The sequence below is a fragment of the Eublepharis macularius genome, chromosome 4, assembly GCF_028583425.1.
Source record: "Eublepharis macularius isolate TG4126 chromosome 4, MPM_Emac_v1.0, whole genome shotgun sequence".
Taxonomy (NCBI): Eukaryota; Metazoa; Chordata; class Lepidosauria; order Squamata; family Eublepharidae; genus Eublepharis; species Eublepharis macularius.
In genome coordinates this window covers 7,689,994-7,712,488 of record NC_072793.1, presented here as the reverse complement: position 1 = coordinate 7,712,488, position 22,495 = coordinate 7,689,994, and the positions used below count along the sequence as shown (strand labels likewise).

General features: G+C 43.6%; 1 protein-coding gene across 1 annotated transcript in view; it reads left to right on the top strand.

The window, feature by feature from the left end:
- LARP4 (La ribonucleoprotein 4) overlaps positions 1 to 22,495 on the top strand; it is a 54,000-nt gene that overhangs the window by 6,423 nt on the left and 25,082 nt on the right. Inside the window, 5 exon segments of the mRNA XM_054975710.1 lie at positions 3,941 to 4,085; positions 17,143 to 17,295; positions 18,613 to 18,688; positions 21,205 to 21,341; positions 21,983 to 22,086. Coding sequence (XP_054831685.1) covers positions 3,941 to 4,085; positions 17,143 to 17,295; positions 18,613 to 18,688; positions 21,205 to 21,341; positions 21,983 to 22,086 — 615 coding nt within the window.

The following is a 22,495-nucleotide window of genomic DNA, read 5'->3' as shown; positions in this document are numbered from 1 at the left end:
CATTGTTTTGATGTCACAGCGAATTCCCATTTGATTTAAGGTTTCATAAACCAAGAAGCTTTCAGTTGGGCTCCACAAGTGAAGGGAGGAAAGCATGTGAGCGTGACAAGATGGATTTGAACATGTTACGAACAAACAGTCTTGTTGGGATGTCTGAATGCAGCATGATTATCGCTGGCAGTATCTGAACGGTGTAGGATTGTGGAGAGGTGGAGACCTTAAAAAGAGACAGGAAGGGAGAGCTTGAGAATAAACACAGATAAAGTAATGAATAAACATACTCCGTACTCCCAATTGAAAGGCTACATCAGAATAAAGATGAAGGCAGTCTGCTTGCCATTCTGGTATTACAGAGTTTTATTGGCAGGTCCTTGATCGTGTTAATATTTCTTTTAGATAATGGCTTCTTTCTGTTTTTCATGGTGGAACTAGATAGCATCAGAAGTTCAGTAAGGAAAGTCTATGGTGTTAGTTCACATGTTCCCGTGCACTGCAGAAATGTATGATACAGGCCGCAGAAGGGAGCTGGATGTCGGATTGTTGGTCTTGCATCAAGTTTCACTTTCGTTGAGTTCTATGCATGTTTGTTAATCAAATTTTTATCAGTGTAATCGCTAAGACTTTTTAGAGTGAGAAGTGATCTTTGTTATAACTGTAATGGTAACCAGAACATACTTATGCTCTGTGGGGAGGAGGAGGAAAAGGAAATGGTTCTGTTTTGCAGCCTAATATTAATTATTGCTGTTAAATGCTCCTCAGTAATAATTGCAGGTTGTCTAAAATGGGGGCCGCAGATAATTCCCCTTTCCTAAAAGGTGCTTCTGTTTGCTTGTTAACTTTGCATTACCTTATTTTCACAGCTGTTCACTGCTCCTTGTTCTGTAGAGGGACCATCTTACCTTGATTCAAAGATGCTGTGCAGTTTTATAATGCCTGATAAAGCTTAAGGGGAGAAACTGGTTGTGACGATTACTGAATTTGTTGACCGAGGTTTTATATTGAGCTGAAATGAGCTTGTTCTCGCAGAAGTATTCCCTGCAGTTTTTCCCCTGTATTTGTCTCAAGTCCTTTGAACACTTTAGATGAAATGCTGTAATTGGTAGTTGAGTATATGAGACTGTACTGATGTTTGGATCTTGGTGGGGCAGAAGTGTACATGGCTAGATTTCTTCCTTATGTCCTATTTTTTTCTGTTCTATGGACAGGGCATGGTACTAAAGCCACTCCTTGATGCTAGCGAGACTCCAGAAGGCTAAACTCTGGAAATTCAGCTTCCTTATTCTCTGGCCTGTGCTTCTCTGTGGCAAGATGGTCAGTGCTTGTTCAGTATTTTTATACTGTCCTAATAAAAATCTTATTTATCACTGTGAGTGCACTTCTGCTGTATAGAGAAACCATTATTTGAGAGAACAGGTTCTTACACTTTTCAGTTGAGAAAAGAACTGCAAAAATGTTAATTTTTTTAAAGAGTCACGGTCCAGTTCTTATATGCTGGAAACTAGGGGTGTTCACCACGAAAATATTCGGGTTTCCTACTTTGGGTTTACCCGAAGCAGGAAAAACATTTGGAAACACCCAAAACATGAAGCGGCAAGCCGCTTTGGATTTGGGTATTTCAGTCTCTTCAGAATGCTCCGTAAAGATTCAGAGCATTTTGAAGTGATTCAGGGGGGTGGGTTTCCCCCAGCACCCCCACCCCTCAACCTGTCACCTACCCCCCCCACCCCCGCTCCAACCTCCCTCCTCCAGCCAGTTGGAACAGGGAGACTTTGAAGGGCAGAAGGATCTCAGCATGGCTTGCAAGCCCAGCCGAGAGCCTCCTTCCCTTCAAAGTCCCCCCCTCCCTCCTGCAGCCAGTTGGAATGGAGAGAAGCGAGAGGGACTTCGAAAGGAAGGAGGATCTCAATGGCGGCAAGCCACATCGAGATCCTCCTTCCCTTCAAAGTACTCAGCTGCTTGTCGGAAACCCTGACAAACAGCTGATCCGTGATTTAAATGTCCCTTTCCCTCCTGCTGCATGGAGAGGGACATTTTAGCCCCTTGCCCCAAAGCTTTGATTCGGGTTTTCCGAAATGGCCCAGGTATGCTGGGGCTCTTTCGGAAATCCCGAATCTTTACAAATCAGGTCTGATTCGGGTATTTTTCCCGAATCAGAAACCCAACGTGCATATCCCTACTGGCAACATACTTTTAGATATGCAAGTAGTTGGGTGCCTGGGAACTTTTCATAATATTTGCAGGCTCTTAACGTGAATGGTAGAATAGTTTACTGGTAATGTCACTTACAGAAGGTGGAAGACAGCAAGTGGAATCTTCTAAGTTTCCATATAGTCTTCCTTGGGCTGTTTCTGGTTTCATTGATGTTGCTCCATTGTCTTTGACGTTGGACAGAGTAATCTGTGTTTAATTTTTCAAGTTTCATTGGTATTTGCGATGGAATACTGTTAACAAGGAAAGCTTGCTTGTCCACAACTTGAAATTATTTCATTGGATGAACAGGGATGGTGTTTAAGTGTTTGCATTTTATATACTTTAGATTGGATTTCTGATGATATTGTTAGGGGATGTCCTCAGTGTCAAGGCATCTTTGCATTATTAGAGATGCTGCAGAATCAAGTAACTTCTGTGGGCTTCAAGTTTGTTAGGTCAGGTTCATTATTAGGTTCATTTACTGCTAACGCAATTACTTGTGAAAAGCTGGGACCTTGGTTAAACCCTTGAAAAGTTTTCACCTCCATAATACCCAGATGTATGCAAAAGGCTATCTTAGCTCATTGGGATGGATTCTGAAGCAAGATGGTTGCAGAATGATAAGTAAAACTTTTAGAGAAATCCAGAATTTGTCTGCCTGTTTTTGCCTGTCTCTAAACAATGTATTTCACAAAAGTTCAAAAGTCCTTACTACAAACTGCAATGGAGGTTAATGTGAAAATTGATAATATAGGGATTGGCAATAATAGTATTGAGCAGGTTTGCTGCTTCAATTATGAGGGAAGCTGTGGTAGTGGAGAGAGAAAAGCAAAATCTGTGTCTGTTGCACGATTTATCCAAATGCTAGTTCATTACAGTTTGTAGAAAGTGCATGCGGTTGCCTGAATTATAAAAAGCAGACTTCCTTCAAAATATGAAGGTTAGTGTCTTTCCTAACATAATTGGACTTAACATTTTTTAGTATATCTTGTGGAGCTGCTTTCCTTATAAGACCACTAAACTGTTGCAATAACTGCTTGTTTTTATGTGATTTATTTTGGAATTGAGAGAGGAGCAGTGCATCAACAAGATATATTTCAGGAGGAGGAAACAGCATTGAGAATTTTCTGTTCTCACAATATCAGACACAGAGTAAAAGTGTTACCTGGCCCCTCAATATCTGGGACACTCAGTCAACTGGCATTGCCAGGAGGACACGCTCCTTCTATACACACACACACGCACCAAATCCCTGCACTTTTGGGCGTGCATGTATGCCTCCACTTCAGCTGGCCAGATTGATGCCTCTGCTCTTTGCTCGGCTTCTAAGACCCTGCACCGTCATCCTTGGGTGTCTCCTCTTCCTCAGCCTGCCTTGGGGTATTGAGAGGCACCTTTGTCCAAGGGCTCCTGGGTTGGCTGCTTGCTGCATTGGGCAACTCCGTGGCTGGGGGGGAACAGGACAGTTCTTGCTATGTGCTACGGGCTGTCACTGTGGTGTTTCCAGTGAGGGTACGGTTTGGTTGCTGGATTGGGGCAGAGCAATAAGCTTAAGTAGCTGACACATTTGCTCAGCTGGCAAGCCCCCATTCCTCATGAATGCCAGGTAACTAAACATTTAGCGTAGATGGTAGACAAAATTTGGCTGCCAATCTGAGCTTTAGAGGGAAGGTATCTCCAGAAATTCAGCAGTGGAAATGCAATATTCTTAAATATTGCTTTGCTAATACACCTTCTGTTTTCTCAGCAGGTAACATCGAAAGGGGCCAGCTTAAATCCTAATGCAAAAGTATGGCAAGAAGGCATGCAGGGAAACTCGGAAGCTGCCCCTGGAACGAATGGCACTGAGCTCTCATGGCAAGAGACCGCAGCTGTGCCCGGAAGTTGCACAGAGGGTAAGACATCAAGGATGTCCTTTTAAATGCTGACAGTGGCTTGTGGATGTCGTTTGTGGGTCTGAACCTTTCATTAAGAAGCAACCAGTGCTCTTGTCTTTGAAAGTACAGTTCCAGCAACCGTACACTGATTGATAGTATTAGGCACCAATCTGCAAATATGACATGATGTAATTGGCAGCTTCTTCAGAAGCTGTAATTGGTTGGGGTAGGTAGAGAGGGAGGGTTCTTATTTTGAGTTCCTATGTAGATGTACAGATTTTAGAAGATTTTAGAAATAGCTTCTTACTAAAGTTACAAGGCCCAGTGATGACCAAGTATCGCGCTAAGAGGGAAACAAGTTGCTAAATTTGCAGAAATGAATCCTTGCTCAGTTTCTTGCTTTTTCTTTCCTTGTATTCTTTCTCACTTTTTTTCTTGAACTTTTTTTTACCATTTCTGCACTTTAGTGACCACTTGACCCTATGAACAAAAAGATTATGAGATCTGAGGGCCATTTGCAACCCAAGTAGTCTGTTGAGTTGTTCTTGGAATAATGATACTTTGTAAATAATACATTGGCTAAAATTCATACAATGGCAGGGAACTCTTAAGAGAAGCAAAATTATGTTACTGATGGGATACAAATAAATTATATTAGCTGCTTTTTAGACAAATTACATGCCTTCTGAAAGCTGCATCTAGCTGCTGCTGATATTAAACTCAAGTGAATTTGTTCTGATTATAAAATATATTTTATATAAAATAAAAGAATAGAATTGGTGTCATGTTGAAGGTAATGATTACTTTTCTGTGTTGAAGAGGACCAAGACGATAAACAACTTAAATATTGCACAGGTTAATAATTGTTAAGCATGTGTTTCTTAAGTAAAAAAATTCACATCTGCCAATCTGAGTCACCTTGCATTTATTAACAGTGCTCAGTGCTGTGTTCTTGAATAGCACTAGTTCATAACTCAGATATTTATTTAAAAATTATATCCTGCCTTTTCTCATGGTTCAAGCTGTCTGTAGAATAAAATAAAACCTGAGATACCCCTCCCCTGCCCTAATATTTCTGCAGTGTATAAAAGACCTGATAAATAAAATGGCCTAGCAGTGTCTCTTGAAGTTTTCTAATGTTGGCAGTCTCCTCAGTGCTCCGGGTAGCTGATTCCACAAAGTGGGGGCTAGTATAGAAATTCATGGCCTCTGTTTGATGCCAGGTGGCCTTAAGCAGGAGAATAGCTAGTAGATGGTAGCCTAAAGTAGGCGTTTGGGTACATAAGAGAGGAGACGGCCCTTCAGATACATGGGTCCTGGCCTGCTAAGGGCTGTAAAGGTGATAACTAGTACCTTGAATTGGACTTGGAAACAAACTGACAGCCAGTATGGCATAATCAGGCTGCTACATTCGGAACCAGCTACACTTTCCATTATGATTTCCGTTCATTTATTGAAATATATTTTACTCTGACTGCCCATGTGGTTCAAGGCAGATTTGGAAGAGGAAGGCCACCCTGATTGATAGGGGATTCCTCCCATCTGGTCCGGAAGCAGGATTAGATTCCCAGTGAGAAGGGCACCATCTTTTAATCCGTTTCCTCTCCTAAAGGAATTGGTGGATGTGAAGGGTTCTACACTAGTAGCGCTTTTGGCTTGATACTACATCTATATAATTTCTTCTGTCTAACCTGCATCTTTTTTTAAAAGGAATTTTTCTCTTGATCATACCTGTATAAGCAGTTTCTGGTAGAGCTATGTCCATGTAATGATCTAGTGAGTAGGCTTTGGATAGGCCTGAATCTTTCTACCAATTTCTTCTCTGTTGGCTAAAGCTAAGAGGGGTTTTCCCCATTTTGTTTCTAGGAAATATCATTGTCTGCCTTATGATGCCACAATCAGAGCACGTGTCAGTTTTCAGGCAGGCCTCAAGGAGTTAGAGCACCTAAATGAAAGTCACATTATCAACATTGTGGCTACAGACGTTCCATTTCACTTGACTTGGCACCTCAGATTGCTGGGGGAAGTTTTCAGTGACCAAAGGATACTAAATAATTTCTACATTTTCTTCCCGCCATATTTTACTTCTCTTCCATTGTGTTACATGCAGAGGCAGGATATATATAACACGTTGCTGAGATTTTAGAGAAAAGCCAGAGGTACTGAAAACTGTTAACATACTCATTTTAGCTCGTCCTTTGGACATGATTGTCCCCTCATATTTTTCAACATAATTTAAACTCTTCCATGGAAGTCACTGGGGCACCTCAGTTTTATTATCATTCTTTGTAGCATAACTGGTATCTTACATACTAATAGCCAAGTGGCTCTGATCTGTGGATATTCAAGTCAAGAGATTGGAACCATGAATGGACAAGAAAAGTCTTCCCGCTCACCTGAAAAATGCCCATGTTTGCAGAAAAACCTGAAATCTTATATATATATATATATATATATATATATATATATATATATATATTGAAAGTCCAATATATATATTGGATGGTTTAAAAACCCAACATAATAAAAGGAGCACCTGTTACTTTAAGCAGATGTCCTCAGTGGGTGTTGCTAGGCAACCATAACAATTTAACCAGAATTCCAGGCTTGTCTTCTGTCAATAAATGGCATAGGGAGGGGGCCTTTCCGGAACTGTTTTGGCCTTTGAGGGAGGACTTAGGAACCAGGCCGAGAAGCATCCACTGGATAACATGATACCACATGACTTGCATGACTCATCCATACCTGGCTGCTTGCTGCAGTTCAACAACAGCCCCCTCCCTCATAAAAGCCAGCGTAGCGGTTAGAATTTCAGAGTAGGATGTAGGAGACTTGGGTTCAAATCCCCATTCTGCTGTGGAAGCTTACTGGGTGATTTTGATCCAGTCATAGGCTCTCGGCCTAACCTACCTCCTCGTGAGGATATTATGGGGACAAAGAGAATAGTGTAAGCTGCTGTGGGTCCCCATTGTGGAGAAAGTTAGTATATAAATGAAGTAAATTAATAAATATAGGTGAAAATGTGAGGCAGATAATTGTTTAGAGGGTTTGTGTCAGTCCCTGGCAGTTAAGTCCCTCAAGCTCTCCACAGTTAACGCACAGGTGTTCTCCCTCTGAGGCAGAGGACATCTTGGGTGATTCCCTTTGCCCAATCGGGGAGGCAGGAAGTCAAGTTTCGTCCTCTTTCCTGTTGGCTGTGGGAACACCCTCTCCCTCAGTTCTTTCCTGCCTCCGGGGAGAGCAATAGCTCTGGCAGATCTCTCTGCCATTTCTCTTCACTTTCACTTTTCCTCAATGTTCCTCTTTCCACTTTTTACTTCTTCAGACTATAGTCTTTGTTTCTTAGCTTTTCTTACTCTGTTCTTGCTCCTGCTGAGCTACACAACTGGCAAGATGTACAGACTATAGAGCCAGTAGACTCTGATGGGAGCTTTATGGATGGCGAGGAGGGGAGCCTGATTACAGCAGCACTGACAACAGGAGACGCTGAGTCACCCGGCACTGTCCTGCTTCCACAGCAGGAACGGAATCCCGGCCCCTTTCCGGCCCCAGAGCCGTGTACGCTTTCTAAATGCAAGAAAAAGCAACCAGGCTCCAAATCAGCAGCGCAATCCTTCCCGCAGCCAGAGACGAGCACAGAGGCAGCAGCGAACAAAAAAGCGAGAAATGTCAGCGGAGCTCACCTGAAGCTGTGCGTGGCGTCCAAAGATGTGCTTGCCATCCCCCCGGTGGGAGGATCCGCAGCGGGCCCTTCCAGGACAGTTTGGACCCAGCAGACTGCTGTTGTGGACACAACATCGGAGGGTAACGTACCTGATGGGGCTATCCTTCCCCCCCAGCCCAACTTCATGATCCTCTTGCGGCAGACCACGAGGGAGGAATTCTTAAGGTTGTGCCAGTCTCAGCCCAGGTCGACAAGCGAGGCAACTTCTCCCCCCCCCTTCCCCTCCTCCCATACAGCGTTGCATTGCCAATACATGGCGTACTGAAGCGGCACAAAAATCAGCCCCCAGCGACACCAGGGGCAGAACTGAGACTGGGGGTGGGGAGAATCTTCCTCTGATAGCGAAGATAGGGAAGACGGGGAGTTGCTTTCTGAAGAGGGAGATATGCCAGACCAGCCAGACAGGTTGTTCAAGTCTGAGGATTACCAGTACCTTCTGGCCAAGTCTCTAGCCTCCCTAGGCCTTCAAGAAGCCCCTCCTGGGGAAGGGGAGGATTGTAAACAGGGCAAGTCTTCTAGACCTAAAGGCTGTAAAGAATTTTTCCCTAGGGTAGACAATGCCACCCTAGACGCTCTGACTTTTTCATCTCGAGCTATAGCTTCTTCAGCAGTCGCAAGGAGACTCCTTTGGTTGAGAGCTTGGCTGGCAGACCTTCGCTCCAAATTCATACTCATGGCCTACCCATTCTAGGGTGACATGCTTTTTGGAGATTCTCTGGAAAAAGTCCTGGTGGAAATGCGAGATAAGAAGAAAGCTTTACCCAAGTCGCTTAGGAGGCTCAATAGGCATACTTCCAACTTCCAGTCCTTTTGTACCCATCACTCCTTGGCAAGAGTTCGACAGGACTCTAACAAGCCAAACTTCAAATGATCCTCCTTTGGATCCAGGTCCACCCGATTCAGTCAATCTCGTGGGGACAGACAGGAGTTTGAAGCCAAAGCCCCAAAGTCGTGACTCCAACCGGGGCCTGGTGGGAGGGATGCTACTTCAGTTTCATCAAACCTGGGTGGAATCCAAGGCGGACGCATAGACCTTAGAAGTAGTCTCCAAAAGAAACATCATAGAGTTCCTATCCTACACACTGGATCATTTAGTAAAATCCCTGCTTCGCAAGGACCCCCAGAGAAGACTCAGTGTCAGACTACGGAATCCCAGTTATCTAGAGTTCGTCTCCCCCCTTCTGCAAGAAGCACAGTTTCTTGATTCCAAAAGGTTTTTTGAAAGACAATGCTCAGGATACAGTTATCCATACTCCAAGGACTAAGAAAGTCTTGGCTGAACAAAAGCTTTGTTGAGAATGACACACAAAATGAAAGTAACAACACTTCAGACACCCATTCCCAGCCTCCCCCCTTAGTCCTGTCTAGAAGGCCTGGGAAGGCGAGGACATCAAGGTCGGCCGGAACAGAGTGATAAGAATTCTTCGCTCCCATGGATATATGCGGCTTGGGCAACACCTGGGCCTGGAGGGAGAGAACTAAACAACTACAGATTATAACACAAGAACATGGCGTAGCTTTGGCTTGAGAACTGACTAGCAAACTGACTCTCTGACACTCATCACCTTAAAAGCCATAAGTCACCTGCTAAACATCGAGGCAATAGAATTAGTTCCCCCTCAGGAGGAGAGGAGCGGTGTGTATTTGATATTCTTCACCGTTCCAAAGAAATCTTGGACTTAAAATTTGTAAATCATAAGGATGAAACATTTTCACATGGAGACCCTAAGATCGATTTCTGAGGCCTTACGGTCCGGAGAGTTCCTTACATCCATAGACCTCTCGGAGGCGAATCTCCATGTGCCGATGCACCGTGCTCACCGCCGCTTCCTGAGGTTTTGCGTGGGCGGTCGTCACTTCCAGTTCAGAGTATTTCCCTTTGGCCTGGCAACTGCTCCCAGGGTCTTCTCCAAGGTCCTCATCAATCCTGTCATGCGTCTAAGGGGAAAAGGTCTTCACATCCACCCCTATTTAGACAACATTCTAATCAGAGCGCTCTCCAGTATGAGATCTCTTCATGACACTGCAGAGACAATCGAGTACCTACAGAGCCACGACTTCTTGATAAACGTGAGCAACTGTTCCCTCACTCCTTCACAGTAGCTGTTGCATCTTGACTTGACGATCAATACCGAGGAAGGAAAATTCTTCCTCCCTCACGAGAAAATTCAAAAGACCAAGCAGCTTGTCAGCGTGGTGCTTCAAAACAGGTCTTCTTCTCTCATGACACACTCCAAACTGGTAGGGATGCTAGTTTCCAGTTGCGAGGCTTTATACTTGGGTCAACTTCACAAGAGATCTCTTTCCTTTCTTCATACTTTCCAAGCCTAGATCATCGCCAAATTGAACAGAACGGTCAGGGTTCCATTGAAAGTCAAGGAAAGCCTCAGATGGTGGACAAAAGACACCAACTTACGTCAGGGGAAAGCCTTCCTCTCCCCACAATAGATACGACTTTTTACAGATACCAGCCTTTTGGGCTGGGGGCAGTGCACGGACAACCGGTTCAAGGCATCTGGTCGAAGGAGGAATCTCATCTTCCCATCAACCTTCTGGAGATACGGGCGATCCATCTGGCCCTCCCACATTTCAACAAGGCTGTAGTTGACAAAGACATCCTGATTTGGACAGACAATACGTCGGCCAAGACATATATCAACAAGCGGGAGGCACTTGCTCATCCAGACTTCACAAGGAAGTAGTCAAGATCCTGTCCTGGGCAGAGGGCCGACTAAAATCCATTCAAGCAGAGCATATCAGGGGGATCGACAATTTACAGGCAGTCTGGTTGAGCCGCCAATCATTGTAACCGGGGGAATGGTCCCTCAAAGTGGAAGTGTTTCAACAGGTGACATCACATTTCGGGATACCGATAGTGGATCTCTTTGCCTCCCCCCTCCAATCATCAGGTACCCAGATTCTTTTCCAGGTACAATCATCCGTGGGCAGAGGGCATCAACGCTCTCAACTCCATGGCCCGAGGGGCTATTGTACGCCTTTTCGCCGATTCCTTTCCTCCCCAAGCTTCTGAGGAGAATCGCCGAGCAGACAGAGGAGGTGATACTGATTGTTCCATGGTGGCCCAGGAGACCGTGGTTCTCTACAATTCTGGCGCTGGCAACATCCCACCCAGTCACACTGCCCTCCATCCCAGACTTGCTGCATCAGGGTCCGATCTGGCATCCACATCCTGAGTGGATGTGTTTAACTGCGTGGAAATTGAGAGGTCCTCACTGACTGACCTAGGTTACCTTCCACAAGTGGTCCACACCATGTTGGCATCCAGACAGAAATCTACAATCAAAATATACAATACTGCTTGGAAGGCCTTCGTTAGATGGGCTAGGAGAAAGAAGGTGAGCCATCTGCAGCCTCTGCTATCAGCCATCCTCCATTTCTTACAAGACGGCCTAGACTCCGGGCTCAAACCAGCCCCTCTACGAAAACAGGTAGCAGCGTTTGCTTCTGTCATCTCTCCGTTTGATGGTTTCACTTTATCCACGCATCCCCACATTCAACGTTTTCTCAAGGGTGCTACTTTGCTAAGTCCACCTGTGGTTCATCATTTTCCCTCTTGGAAACTACATGTAGTCCTGTCAGCCTTAACCAGGCCTCCCTTTGAACCAATTGGGTCCATTCCACTGACGTGGCTAAGTCAGAAGACTACCTTTCTGGTTGCCATCACATCAGCCAGAAGAATATCAGAACTTGGGGCTTCATCTATAAAGCTGGACTTGTGTGTATTCCACAGGGACAAAGTAGTCCTACGTACTGACCCCAACGTTCATATCCCAAAACAATTTCAAGATTTCATAGGGCACAGGAAATTTATTTACCATCCTTCTGTCCTAGTCCAACTCATCCTAAAGAGAGGGAGTGGCACAACCTCAATGTACAGAAAGCTCTCAAAGCATACCTGACTATGACAGAACCGATTAGGAAGTCGGAATCTCTCTTCATAAATGCTTCTACTCCCAATCTCGGAAAAAAGATGTCAACAGCTGCAATAGGGAGGAACGTCAGAGTGTGCATAGCGGAAGCCTACAAAGCGAACAATAGAGAAATCCCCAAAGGGATCATGGCACATTCTACAAGGAGCACAGCCACTAACGCAGCCCTCTTAAATAATGCATCGCTGGAGGAAGTGTGTAAAGCGGTCTTCCATGTCTTCCTTCGTGAGACATTACAGACTGAATCTATATGACTCTGCAGATGCTGCATTTGGGAGGGGAGTGTTGCAACATGTATTACAGGACGAGGAATCTATCCCATCCTCTAGAGATTAACTGCTTTGGGAGCATCCAAGATGTCCTCCGCCTCAGAGGGTGAATGGACCTTTGGATACTCACCAAGAAGGGTCCTTCTCCTCTGAGAACCGGAGGACATCTTGCCCCTCCCAGGCTTCCTCGTCCTCACCTGTCTATCCCTCTTCTTTGCTTACATCTTGTGTTGCAACCTTCTTTCTATGCTCGATATTCCTGTAACTGTTTTCCAGGTCTGACTCAGATGAAGAGATCTTTCCATATATGAGTATAAGCAACAGAGAAGAAGGAAATTACTGCTATTGGAAGTCACCCGAACTGAGGGAGAGGGTGTTCCCACAGCCAACAGGAAAGAGGAAGAAACTTTACTTCCTGCCTCCCTGATGGGGCAAAGGGAATCACCCAAGATGTCCTCCACTTCTCAGAGGAGAAGGACCCTTCTCGGTGAGCATCCAAAGGTCCGTTCTAGTTGAAGCAACTTTATTGAGATCCATATAGTTCAGGGTGTTCACACAAAGGTGGCAATTGGCAGAAGTGACAATTCAAACAAAGGCATTACTTATTATAGGAAAATCAAAAAGAGTCCAGTAGCACCTTCAAGACTAACCAACTTTATTGTAGCATAAGCTTTCGAGAATCACAGTTCTCTTCATCAGATGCATCTGTAGCATAAGCTTGTAGCATAAGCTTTTGAGAATCACAGTTCTCTTCGTCAGATGCATCTGACAAAGAGAACTGTGATTCTCGAAAGCTTATGCTACAATAAAGTTGGTTAGTCTTAAAGGTGCTACTGGACTCTTTTTGATTTTGCTACTACAGACTAACTCGGCTAACTCCTCTGCACTTATTATAGGGAAACTTCCCTCCCTTTGGGGTCCATTGATGTTTGGGCGCGAAACCCCAAAGAAGTTACATGGGAACTAATTAGTTTAGACTAAATGCAGTACAAAGTGAAAATATCCCAGTCTCTGGGAAAAGATACATTCGCTGCTAGCAGCTCGCCTTCAAGGACACTTGTTGGAAAAGTGAAAGTACATATTTTCAACAGATAATGGAGAGGCCCCAGTGGCTCTCCTGCATTTTATGTTAGCAGTTTACACACACTCAGATGCTATAACAGAATTCAACTTTAGCAAAACAGTAATGATCAGCACAAAATGCAGAATACAATAATGGCAGGTATGCTGGCGTACATGACAGTTTGAAGGAGAGAAGGATGTAGGGAAAGGTGAACATATGGAGGTTGCCAGAAAGAGGCTGTGGGATGGGGAAGAGGATAGAGGGAAAAGTGAAGCACCCCCTGCAAGTCCTTGCAAGTTCCCCACCATGCAACTGGACTCGGCTCAGCTTGCCCAATGCAACTGGGCCGTAGGGAGAGGCTGCCAGGGGGGATGGGGAAAGGTGAAGACTGGGGGGCAGACAAAGGTGGTTGGGAGGGAGAAAGGGAAGCAGGAAAGGGGGGGAGAGGATATGGGGGTGGAAATGAGATGCCTTGCGGGTTTCTACTTGCTACTTTTAAATTTCACAGAAAAACTACCTGATTAATTTCAAAAGCAGAATATAAATCTTTTAAATGAATATCAGATGGTGACTACGATGTCCTCTTCACCATGTGACAGGGCACATAAAATAAGAGTTTTAGTTTTGGTTTTCGTTTGACCTATACAGCCAATCAGTTGAGTTCATAACTTGCTTTTTAATATTTCAGTTCTTTGTATTTGTGTCCCGTATTTACAAATCAATAAAACATACATGTATTGTTTCACATAATCCCCAGGAATAATCACTTGAAAGGGATTAATTTCAGCTACCAAGCTTGCCTTATATTTTATTGGCAATGACATCCAGTCATTGTTAAGTTAATGAAAAAATAAATCTTCAGAAATTTTCTGTGGAAAAAATAAAGCACTGGAAAAAGTTCTGGTCTACATATCTGCTAAAGGTTTGTTCTACCTGGATACAAGGACCCCAAGTACATTACAAACAGCCTGATTCACTTTATTTCGTTAAAATAAGCAGTTGGATGTAGGCTGTGAGATTGTATACTCTTTCTTCCTTTCCCTTCTGGAGCTTGAATTCCTACCACCCTTAACTGTAGTTAAACATTATATTAGCAGCAGCAAGGTTAACTTGGGATCCCACTTAACTAGAATCGTAGAGCTGGAACGGGTCATACAGACCATCTCGTCCAACCCCCTGACTAGATTTTGATGTCAGTGTTCCAGGCTTCTTGCAAATCCTGGTTAAGTGTAAGTCTGGTTAGCTTTAAGTCTGGTGGGGGAATTTGCACTTTAGAAAGGTTAAGGAGTGTGATGGATTTAGATTTGTAAATTTACAGAATGGCTTGGTGAAAGTTAAAGTACAGGTTGACTCACATTAGTTTAATGACAGATTGCTTATCAGGTCCCCCAGTTAGCTTGTGTCATCAACTCTGAGACTACGACTAGGAAATTATGGGCCATACAGTCTGAATTATGAGAGTACTAGCACCAGAGCCTGTTGTGATTTAATACAATGGGCTCTAGCAGCAGGAAGGCTGCCCCCCCCCCCACCTCAGCCTCACTGCCATGCTGAGAGAAGTAAACAGATGGAGGGAAGTGAGTTTCTGAAACATGAAATGCTTAAACAAAATATAGAAATCTTCACTTTAGGGCATACAGGAGTACCTGTATCCAATAGTATACACCATGTAAATATCACTGTGATTCTAAAACCTTTTGAAAAAAAAGCTGCCCTTATATCATAGCATCAGAGCCAGTTTGGTGTAGTGGTTAAGAGCACGGGACTCTAATCTGGAGAGCCGGGTTTGATTCCCCACTCCTCCACTTGAAGCCAGCTGGGTGACCTTGGGCTAGTCACAGCTCTCTGGAGCTCTCTCAGCCCCATCCAACTCACAGGGTGATTGTTGTGGGGTAATAATGGCACACTTTGTAAACCGCTCTGAGTGGGCATTAAGTTGTCCTGAAGGGCGGTATATAAATCGAATGTTGTTATTATTAATGTTATTATCTCAGAAGTGCAAATCATGTAATTGAAGCAGTGAGCATTCAACATAGCAGTCCTGTTTTTTACCTTAAGGCACATACAGAGATTAGGAACTGTAAGAGGGGAATTTAGCTGGCGATGAAAGGCATATTTGCTGGGCTGCTGGGCTGGGCCACCCCGCCTCACAGCAGGCCCCGAGGCAGCAGAAAGGCCCAGGTCTGTGGCCTTTCTGCTGTATTCTGATAAATTTGAATTTGGCACATTGCTAGTGCTTAGTAGAAATCATGAAGAAAGTAAATATTAGCCTCACAAGAAGTAGGCACAGGGCAACAAGATAAATAGAGGTTTAAATGCAAGTTACAGTTCATTTTCCTAGAGGCTTCTTGTTCCAAGCCCCTTTCTTTTTCTCAGTTAGATTTTGCCTTTAAATCTTTTCTTATTGCCCCCTCTGGGTAGATTGCTGGATAGATTCCAAAATAATTTAAATTTCCCCCTTTAATAAGGTGCCCAAGGGTCAGGCTTGTTCGTGTGGCTATGTGGCCCTGAGGATAGGAATGGGGTATAGGAATAACATATACTCTGGGATAAACAGCAACAAAAACCCCTTTTATTTTGCATATCAGTTTCATATTATTTCTTAAGCTTGGTAGTTTCAGAGTGTTATCTGTTCTTAAAGTTGCTTTACTTAGGCACAGTCACTCAGACCTTCATAAACTTCCTCAGGCTGCAGGCACAGCTTGCCTGCTTCAGATACCGATTTCTCACTCACACACACACAGGCTCTCTCTCTCAGGCGCGCGCTCAGTTTGCCTGCTTCAGGTGGGATGACCGGGTTTCTCTCAGACACACCGAGTTCGAATTGCCGCTCAGGTCGCATTTCTCTCAGAAGTGCTCAAACGCGCTCAGGCTGCGCTCAGCCTTCCCGCTTTCCCCGGACCGCCTCTTTTCTCCCCACCCAGCAACTGAAGCAGCCGTTCACTCCGCCCACATTCGCAGTCGTCAGCCAATCATCTCACTCACTCCTCCCTCTCTTTCACCCCCACTCTTCGCGTCTGTCCCACACAAGGCATTTAAAGATACACACACACACTTAAATTCATTACATTTCTCAGTATGGTGGCCTAACAAAACTATCCTTAGAAACTGTTATAATAACAGCTTACATTTTCTGTAAATTATGGATGAATCACATAGTTGGGTCTATTTGTAATCTTGTGCAAAGAATAAAATTATTTTATAAACTCCATCAGATTATGTATGGAGATCAAAACATACTTCTGCCACTGAGAAAAACTTTGTGCGCTTGTCTGTAATAAAATAAGCCGCCAGACTTGTGTGTTGAAATGGAAGTGCTAGGAAAGAGACTTGTCAGTTTTGCACATAATAGGTTCCTTGTAGAGGAGGAAATTAAGTATTAAAATTGGATTTTTATTTTCAGTGTTGGCATTTGGCAAAGATGACCACTTCTTCAAGATCAGAACTCCTATTAGGCCAAAAGTGTTACCATTTATTGCAATGTGTTTTGTAACCTAGATAGTAGTTAGCTTTTAACTACTGTGTCTCTGTAAAAACACCATGTAATGCGTATTGAATTCCATGCTTTGAGTCTATGGGGAGAGAAGGGATGTATGAGGATCAGTACTTGCGGTTATAGCCCCTGTTATAAATCTAGATTCAAGTTGACTGAACTGGATGGGGAGACATATGTAGTGAGCCTTGTCCTATTTGACTTTGTTAAAAGCCATGTAAAGAGGAACTGCTTATAAGTATGAAAGGATATAAAGGCAGGGCTTTTTTTCAGGGGGAATGCGAGGGAACCGAGTTCTGGAACCTCTTGAAAATGGTCACATGGCTGGTGACCCTGCCCCCTGATCTCCAGACAGGGGGGAGTTGAGATTGACCTCCGCGCTGCTCGGCGGCTCAGAGGGCAATCTCAACTCCCCTCTGTCTGGAGATCAGGGGGCGGGGCCACCAGCCATGTGACCATTTTCTCTGAGGGCAACCCACTGAGTTCCACCACCTCTTTTCCCAGAAAAAAGCCCTGGATATACATATTCAATGCTTATAACCCTTTCCCCATTGATTGCATTTGTATTTGTGGTAGGGAATACTGAGGGTGCAGAGGATGGCGCTAAGCAGTTTGAAGCAATGTATTCATCGTGTGAACCATCAAACAGTTCAAGCGTTGAGGAATCGGCAGCTAATGGAATGGTCTTGGCCCCAGAGGATCTTGGATACCAACTCTATGAAGTTCCTGGTAAGAATCTAGTCTACACTGTGAGAGCTTCAGTACCAAAAATTTTGTAGATAACTGTACATGTTTATATGCTGGATGTTGAAGTTATGCTTTACCCTTTAGATCCGTGGTATCATTTGGTCCTGATTTTTAAATGCTACTGCTACATCCCCCTGCTTATTCCAATTATTTACCCTTCAGGTATTTTTTTTTAAACAAGTTCATTATTTTTGACGATTATCAAGATAAGTATTAAGAGCTAGAATAGTGACAAATAGTTTGTTTCCACATATACACTTGTAAGGTCAAACATTATGCCTATTTTTTGCGTGTTTGAAACTCTCGAGCCCCAAGTAACTTTTACATCTAATTTTCAATAGAACTGTAAAAGAGTAGCTTGAACACATGGAGCACATTTTGGGTACACGGGAGGACATTTCGAGAGTGTGATCAAATTACAGTTGACAATGAGGTGTTTTAGGGAACCTGGAAGGGAAATAAAAGCTATTTTAGGTTTTAAGTGAGAATTTCTAAAAGACATCAGATATGGTTCATTATTTTAAATGCCTCCTTTAAATCCACTTCTTTAGCAGAGCTTTTCCAGAATCGCTATATCCTCTCCTGTTCTGTGCAGCATTCGCAATTTTTTAACTTTTCTGAGCTGTGAGTTGGCTGTCTCCATTTCACGGTTAGAATTGGACAAACCTCAGTCTTCCCTTCAGCATCTAATTTGTAATATGTGGGTAGGAGTAAGTCCTATACGCACAGCACTTTTGTGGTTAAGGCCAGTGTAGGAGAGCTGGCAGCAGCTTCCTATCCAACTCATCTGCTGAATTCACATGTAAGTTTTGTCCCTGTGATGCAGAGAAGTTGTGTCCACAGTCATGTGGATGGCATCAACACGTATACAGTTTGAATGTGCATAGGGGCTGTCCCTACATGGGGTGGGGGTGGAACTAACTCATCCCTGCCCTTTGTGAGTTGGCACCATCATATATATGGCTGTTGTGAGATCTATTTGATTTTTATTCAGTTTGTTGTGAAAACACTTCTTTGATGTTTACATGCCTGACATAAAATCAGAATTCATTTCATAATTAATATTACATCTAAAGGCATGTCTCAGTCTCAGCAAGAAAAGCAAACTACACCAGACTGGCTCCCGCTACACTAAAATACCACAACAATCATTGATAAAGCAATCCAGAAATCCATTTCAACATGCTTCATAATCTTAAAAAACTTGTATACTACTATGTTGAATATAGTTGGTTCAGTCAGTGTACTCCATTCATAGTCATACTTTGAATGTGTTTGTAATACAAATATCTTTCTCAGATGAAGGGAGCCCTATAATTTCTGCCGAAGACTTGAAAGAATGTTTGAAGAAACAACTAGAGTTCTGTTTCTCACGGTATTGTACAGCTTTTTCATGCTGCTTTTTATATGGCATTTGTTTTGGTTATATACAGGCTCTCAACTTGCTGTAAGGGAATCGTAATCAACCAAAAATCTATCAGAAAATGTATTTCACTAATCTTTTAATTTCAGCAAATTTATTTATTACATTTCTAGACTGCCCTCCTCGTCGGACAGGCTCAGGGTGGTGTAACAACATACAATTTATGACATACAGTATAAAACCAAAAAAACATTATAAATAAACATTTAAAAACATTAACAATGTGCAATAAAATTTCTCAGATGGCGGATATAAGTATATGTCATACTTTATGAGCTCCTGCATGGGTTGTGGACAGTCTTCAGTGGTATGGCTGGCAAGAGGACAGCCTAGCCCCCACCAAATGCCTTGCAGAACATCTCCGTCTTGCAGGCCCGGCGGAAAGATAACAAATCCGGCCAGGCCCTAGTCTCCTCAGACAGAGAGTTCCACCAGGTCGGAGCCAGGACTGAAAAGGCCCTGGCTCTGGTAGAGGCCAGGCGGACCTCCCTGTGGCCAGGGACCATCAGCAACTGCTTATTAGCTGATCGAAGCGACCTCTGGGGAACATATGGGGAGATGCGGTCCCGAAGGTATGCTGGACCCTGTCCGCATAGGGCTTTATAGGTCAACACCAAAACCATGAGCCTTGAAATGGCAATGGAAGTAGATTGACACTCTCCTTCCTGGCTCTGTCAAGACTCCAGAAGGAAATCAGCATCATAGGGATGCATGCTGCACACGGTCCGGAGGAGGTGCCGATGGCTGCCCATGTTCCTGTGTGGAGTGATAACTACACATGCAGGGAGGCTGCAGTGGGGAAGAGCAATGTGGGGGGCGGGAAATCACTTCTTCCTGCCTGTTGCCTAAGTGGAGTTCCAGTGATGAAAAAGGAAGAAGGAATTGATTTTCCCTTTCAGTCATATCAGTCCCATTCTGTAACCACAGGAATAGACTTTTCTGGGGTCACAAATATATGCTGGAAGGGGGGGGGGGAGTCAGAAAGATCAGTGAGCGATGTGCAGTCCTCATGATGTCTTTGTGTTGGATTTAAGCTGTGTACTTCACAAACTCACAGAGTTGGAAGGGGCCATACAGACCTTCTAGTCCAACCCACTGCCCAATGCAGGATGAGCCTAAAGCATCCCTGACAAATATTCATCCAGTCTCTTCTTGAAAACTGCCAGTGAAGGGGAGCTCACCACCTCCCTAGGCAGTTGGTTCCACCTTTGAACTACTCTGACCGTGAAAAAGTTTTTCCTAATACCAGCCGCTACCTTTCTGCATGTAATTTAAGCCTGTTGCTTCGAGTCCTACCCTCTGCTGCTAACTGGAACAGCTTCTTGCCCTCCTCCAAATGACAGCCTTTCAAATATTTAAAGAGAGCAATCATGTCCCCCCTCAACCTCCTCTTCTCCAAACAAAACATTCCCAAGGCCCTCAGCCTTTCCTCGTAGGGCTCAGTCTCCAGACCCCTGATCATCCTCGTCGCTCTCCTCTGCACCCTCTCGATTTTGTCCACATCCTTTTTGAAGTGAGGCCTGCAGAACTGCTGCACACAATACTCCAGGTGCGGCCTGACCAAGGCAGTATAGAGAGGGGCTATGACCTCCTGCGATTTTGACGCTATGGCCCCTTTGATACAACCCAGGACTAAATTAGCCTTTTTTTGCCATCGCATCATACTGACTGCTCATATTTAGTTTACAGTCCACTCTTACTCAAAGATCTCTTTCACATACACTACTACCCAGAACTGTATCCCCCATCCTGTATTTGCGCTTCACTTTTTTGTGGCCCAGAAGTAACACTGTGCACTTACCTATGTTGAATTGCATCCTGTTCACAACCGCCCACTTCTCCAGAGTATTCAGGTCTTGTTGAATTTTAACTCTATCTTCTTGGGAGTTTGCCTCTCCTCCCAATTTGTTATCATCAGCAAAATTATTAAGTAGCCCATTTACCCCTTTATCCAGACCATTGATAAAAATATTGAAAACTGAAAAATTGAAATATTGAAAAATATTGAAAAGCCCGAAACCGAGCCCTGCGGCACCCCACAGGACACCACCCTCCAATCTGATGAAACGCCATTGACCACCATTCTTTGAGTGCGGTCTTCTAACCAGTTCCCTATCCACCGAACAGTCCTATAGTCTAGTCCGCAGTTTTCCAGTTTACCCATCAGCATGTCATGGGGGACCTTATCAAAAGCTTTACTGAAATCCTGGTAAATCATGTCAACAGAGTTCCCCCGATCCAGTAAGCTGGATCGTGGCAACTCTGGATGCCCAGGAAGACCAGTATCTTTTAGCACAGCCAAAACTACAAAGCACATGGTTCTTAATATTTAGTATGCAGTCATAAACCTGTGTTGTTGCAATGATTCCTGTAATACTATTGGGCTATGTATGGAATTTCTTCAAGTATGCTAGAATGTTTTTATAGTCTGAAAGTACCCTGAGATGCATTTTGTTTTTTCCTTCTAGTGAGAATCTTTCCAAGGATCTTTACTTGATGTCTCAAATGGACAGTGATCAGTTTATTCCAATATGGACAATTGCCAACATGGAAGGAATTAAGAAACTGACAACCAATATGGATCTTATTGTGGAAGTGCTGAGATGTGCGTCTAAATCTTTTCACTAGCTCTGCAGATTTAGTTGTATCAGTGTGTATTCCCCATTTCTCTTTTGTGTGAATCAAACCTTTGTATGGTTCTGAAAGCTGTTCATCTTACAGAAAGTAGTATCTAGCTTTCTAGATAATGTACCCTATAAACTTTAAATGAACGCTACATTAGCATCCAACTTCTTTCCCTCAGGTTAGGGTATTGAAAGGTAGTAGAGTTTCTTCACTGAAATAATAAATGCATGTCCGTATCTGAATAACTTGGTAAGAAATCTTTTTTTTTTTTTTGAGTCTTTGAAATGAACTTGAGAGCCATGTTGGATTTTGACTTGGTTTCTTTCACTTCTTAAGCAAAGATGCGCCCATTCTTATTGCAGTGAGACACTCATCCACCTCTGCAGTAGATGTGTTTTAGAAACTGAATGCACCAATGAGTGTATCTGGAGCAATACTTACGTTGGTGGCAGTTGCTACCCATTTAAACTGTCTTACCAGGACTACAGTGGTTGTTACATGAGAATGAGTAGAAATTAAACAGAATTTGACTGAAGAGATTTGATGTGTAATTTTGTGTTCTTGGTCTTACAGAGTTGTATCTATCTCTAGGATCTAAAAAATACTATTTTTTTTTATTAGCTTCTCCTATGGTCCAAGTAGATGAGCGAGGAGAAAAAGTTAGGCCAAACCACAAACGATGCATTATTATTCTCCGTGAGATTCCTGAAACAACACCTGTAGAGGTAAAGATGCATCCTGAAACTTCCCATAACTTTGGACACTTGAAGAAAATCCCTGTGGTGCTAGAAAATCATCTAGATATGAAATAATTGATCACAGATCAGTTAAAGCTATGTTAAAATGAGGTGGTAACTTTGTGAAGCTGTGTTAGAATTAATATATCAATTGAATACAGCCTTTTAGAGAGCTTCCATCTCGCCACACCAGTATGTCATTCATTTTAGACATAGATCTATGTCCTCTGTGACATAGTTGTGGGAGCAGAGTGGCACTCACAGAGGTAACACTTGTAGTCTTCCTCGTTGTGCCCCTGTGAGTCAGCTCCCCAGAAAGATGGGGAGGGGGGAGTGACATTGGAAAGGGGGAATTGTTGACAAGTGCCTCTCCCTTTTCCACTACTGATACGCACCT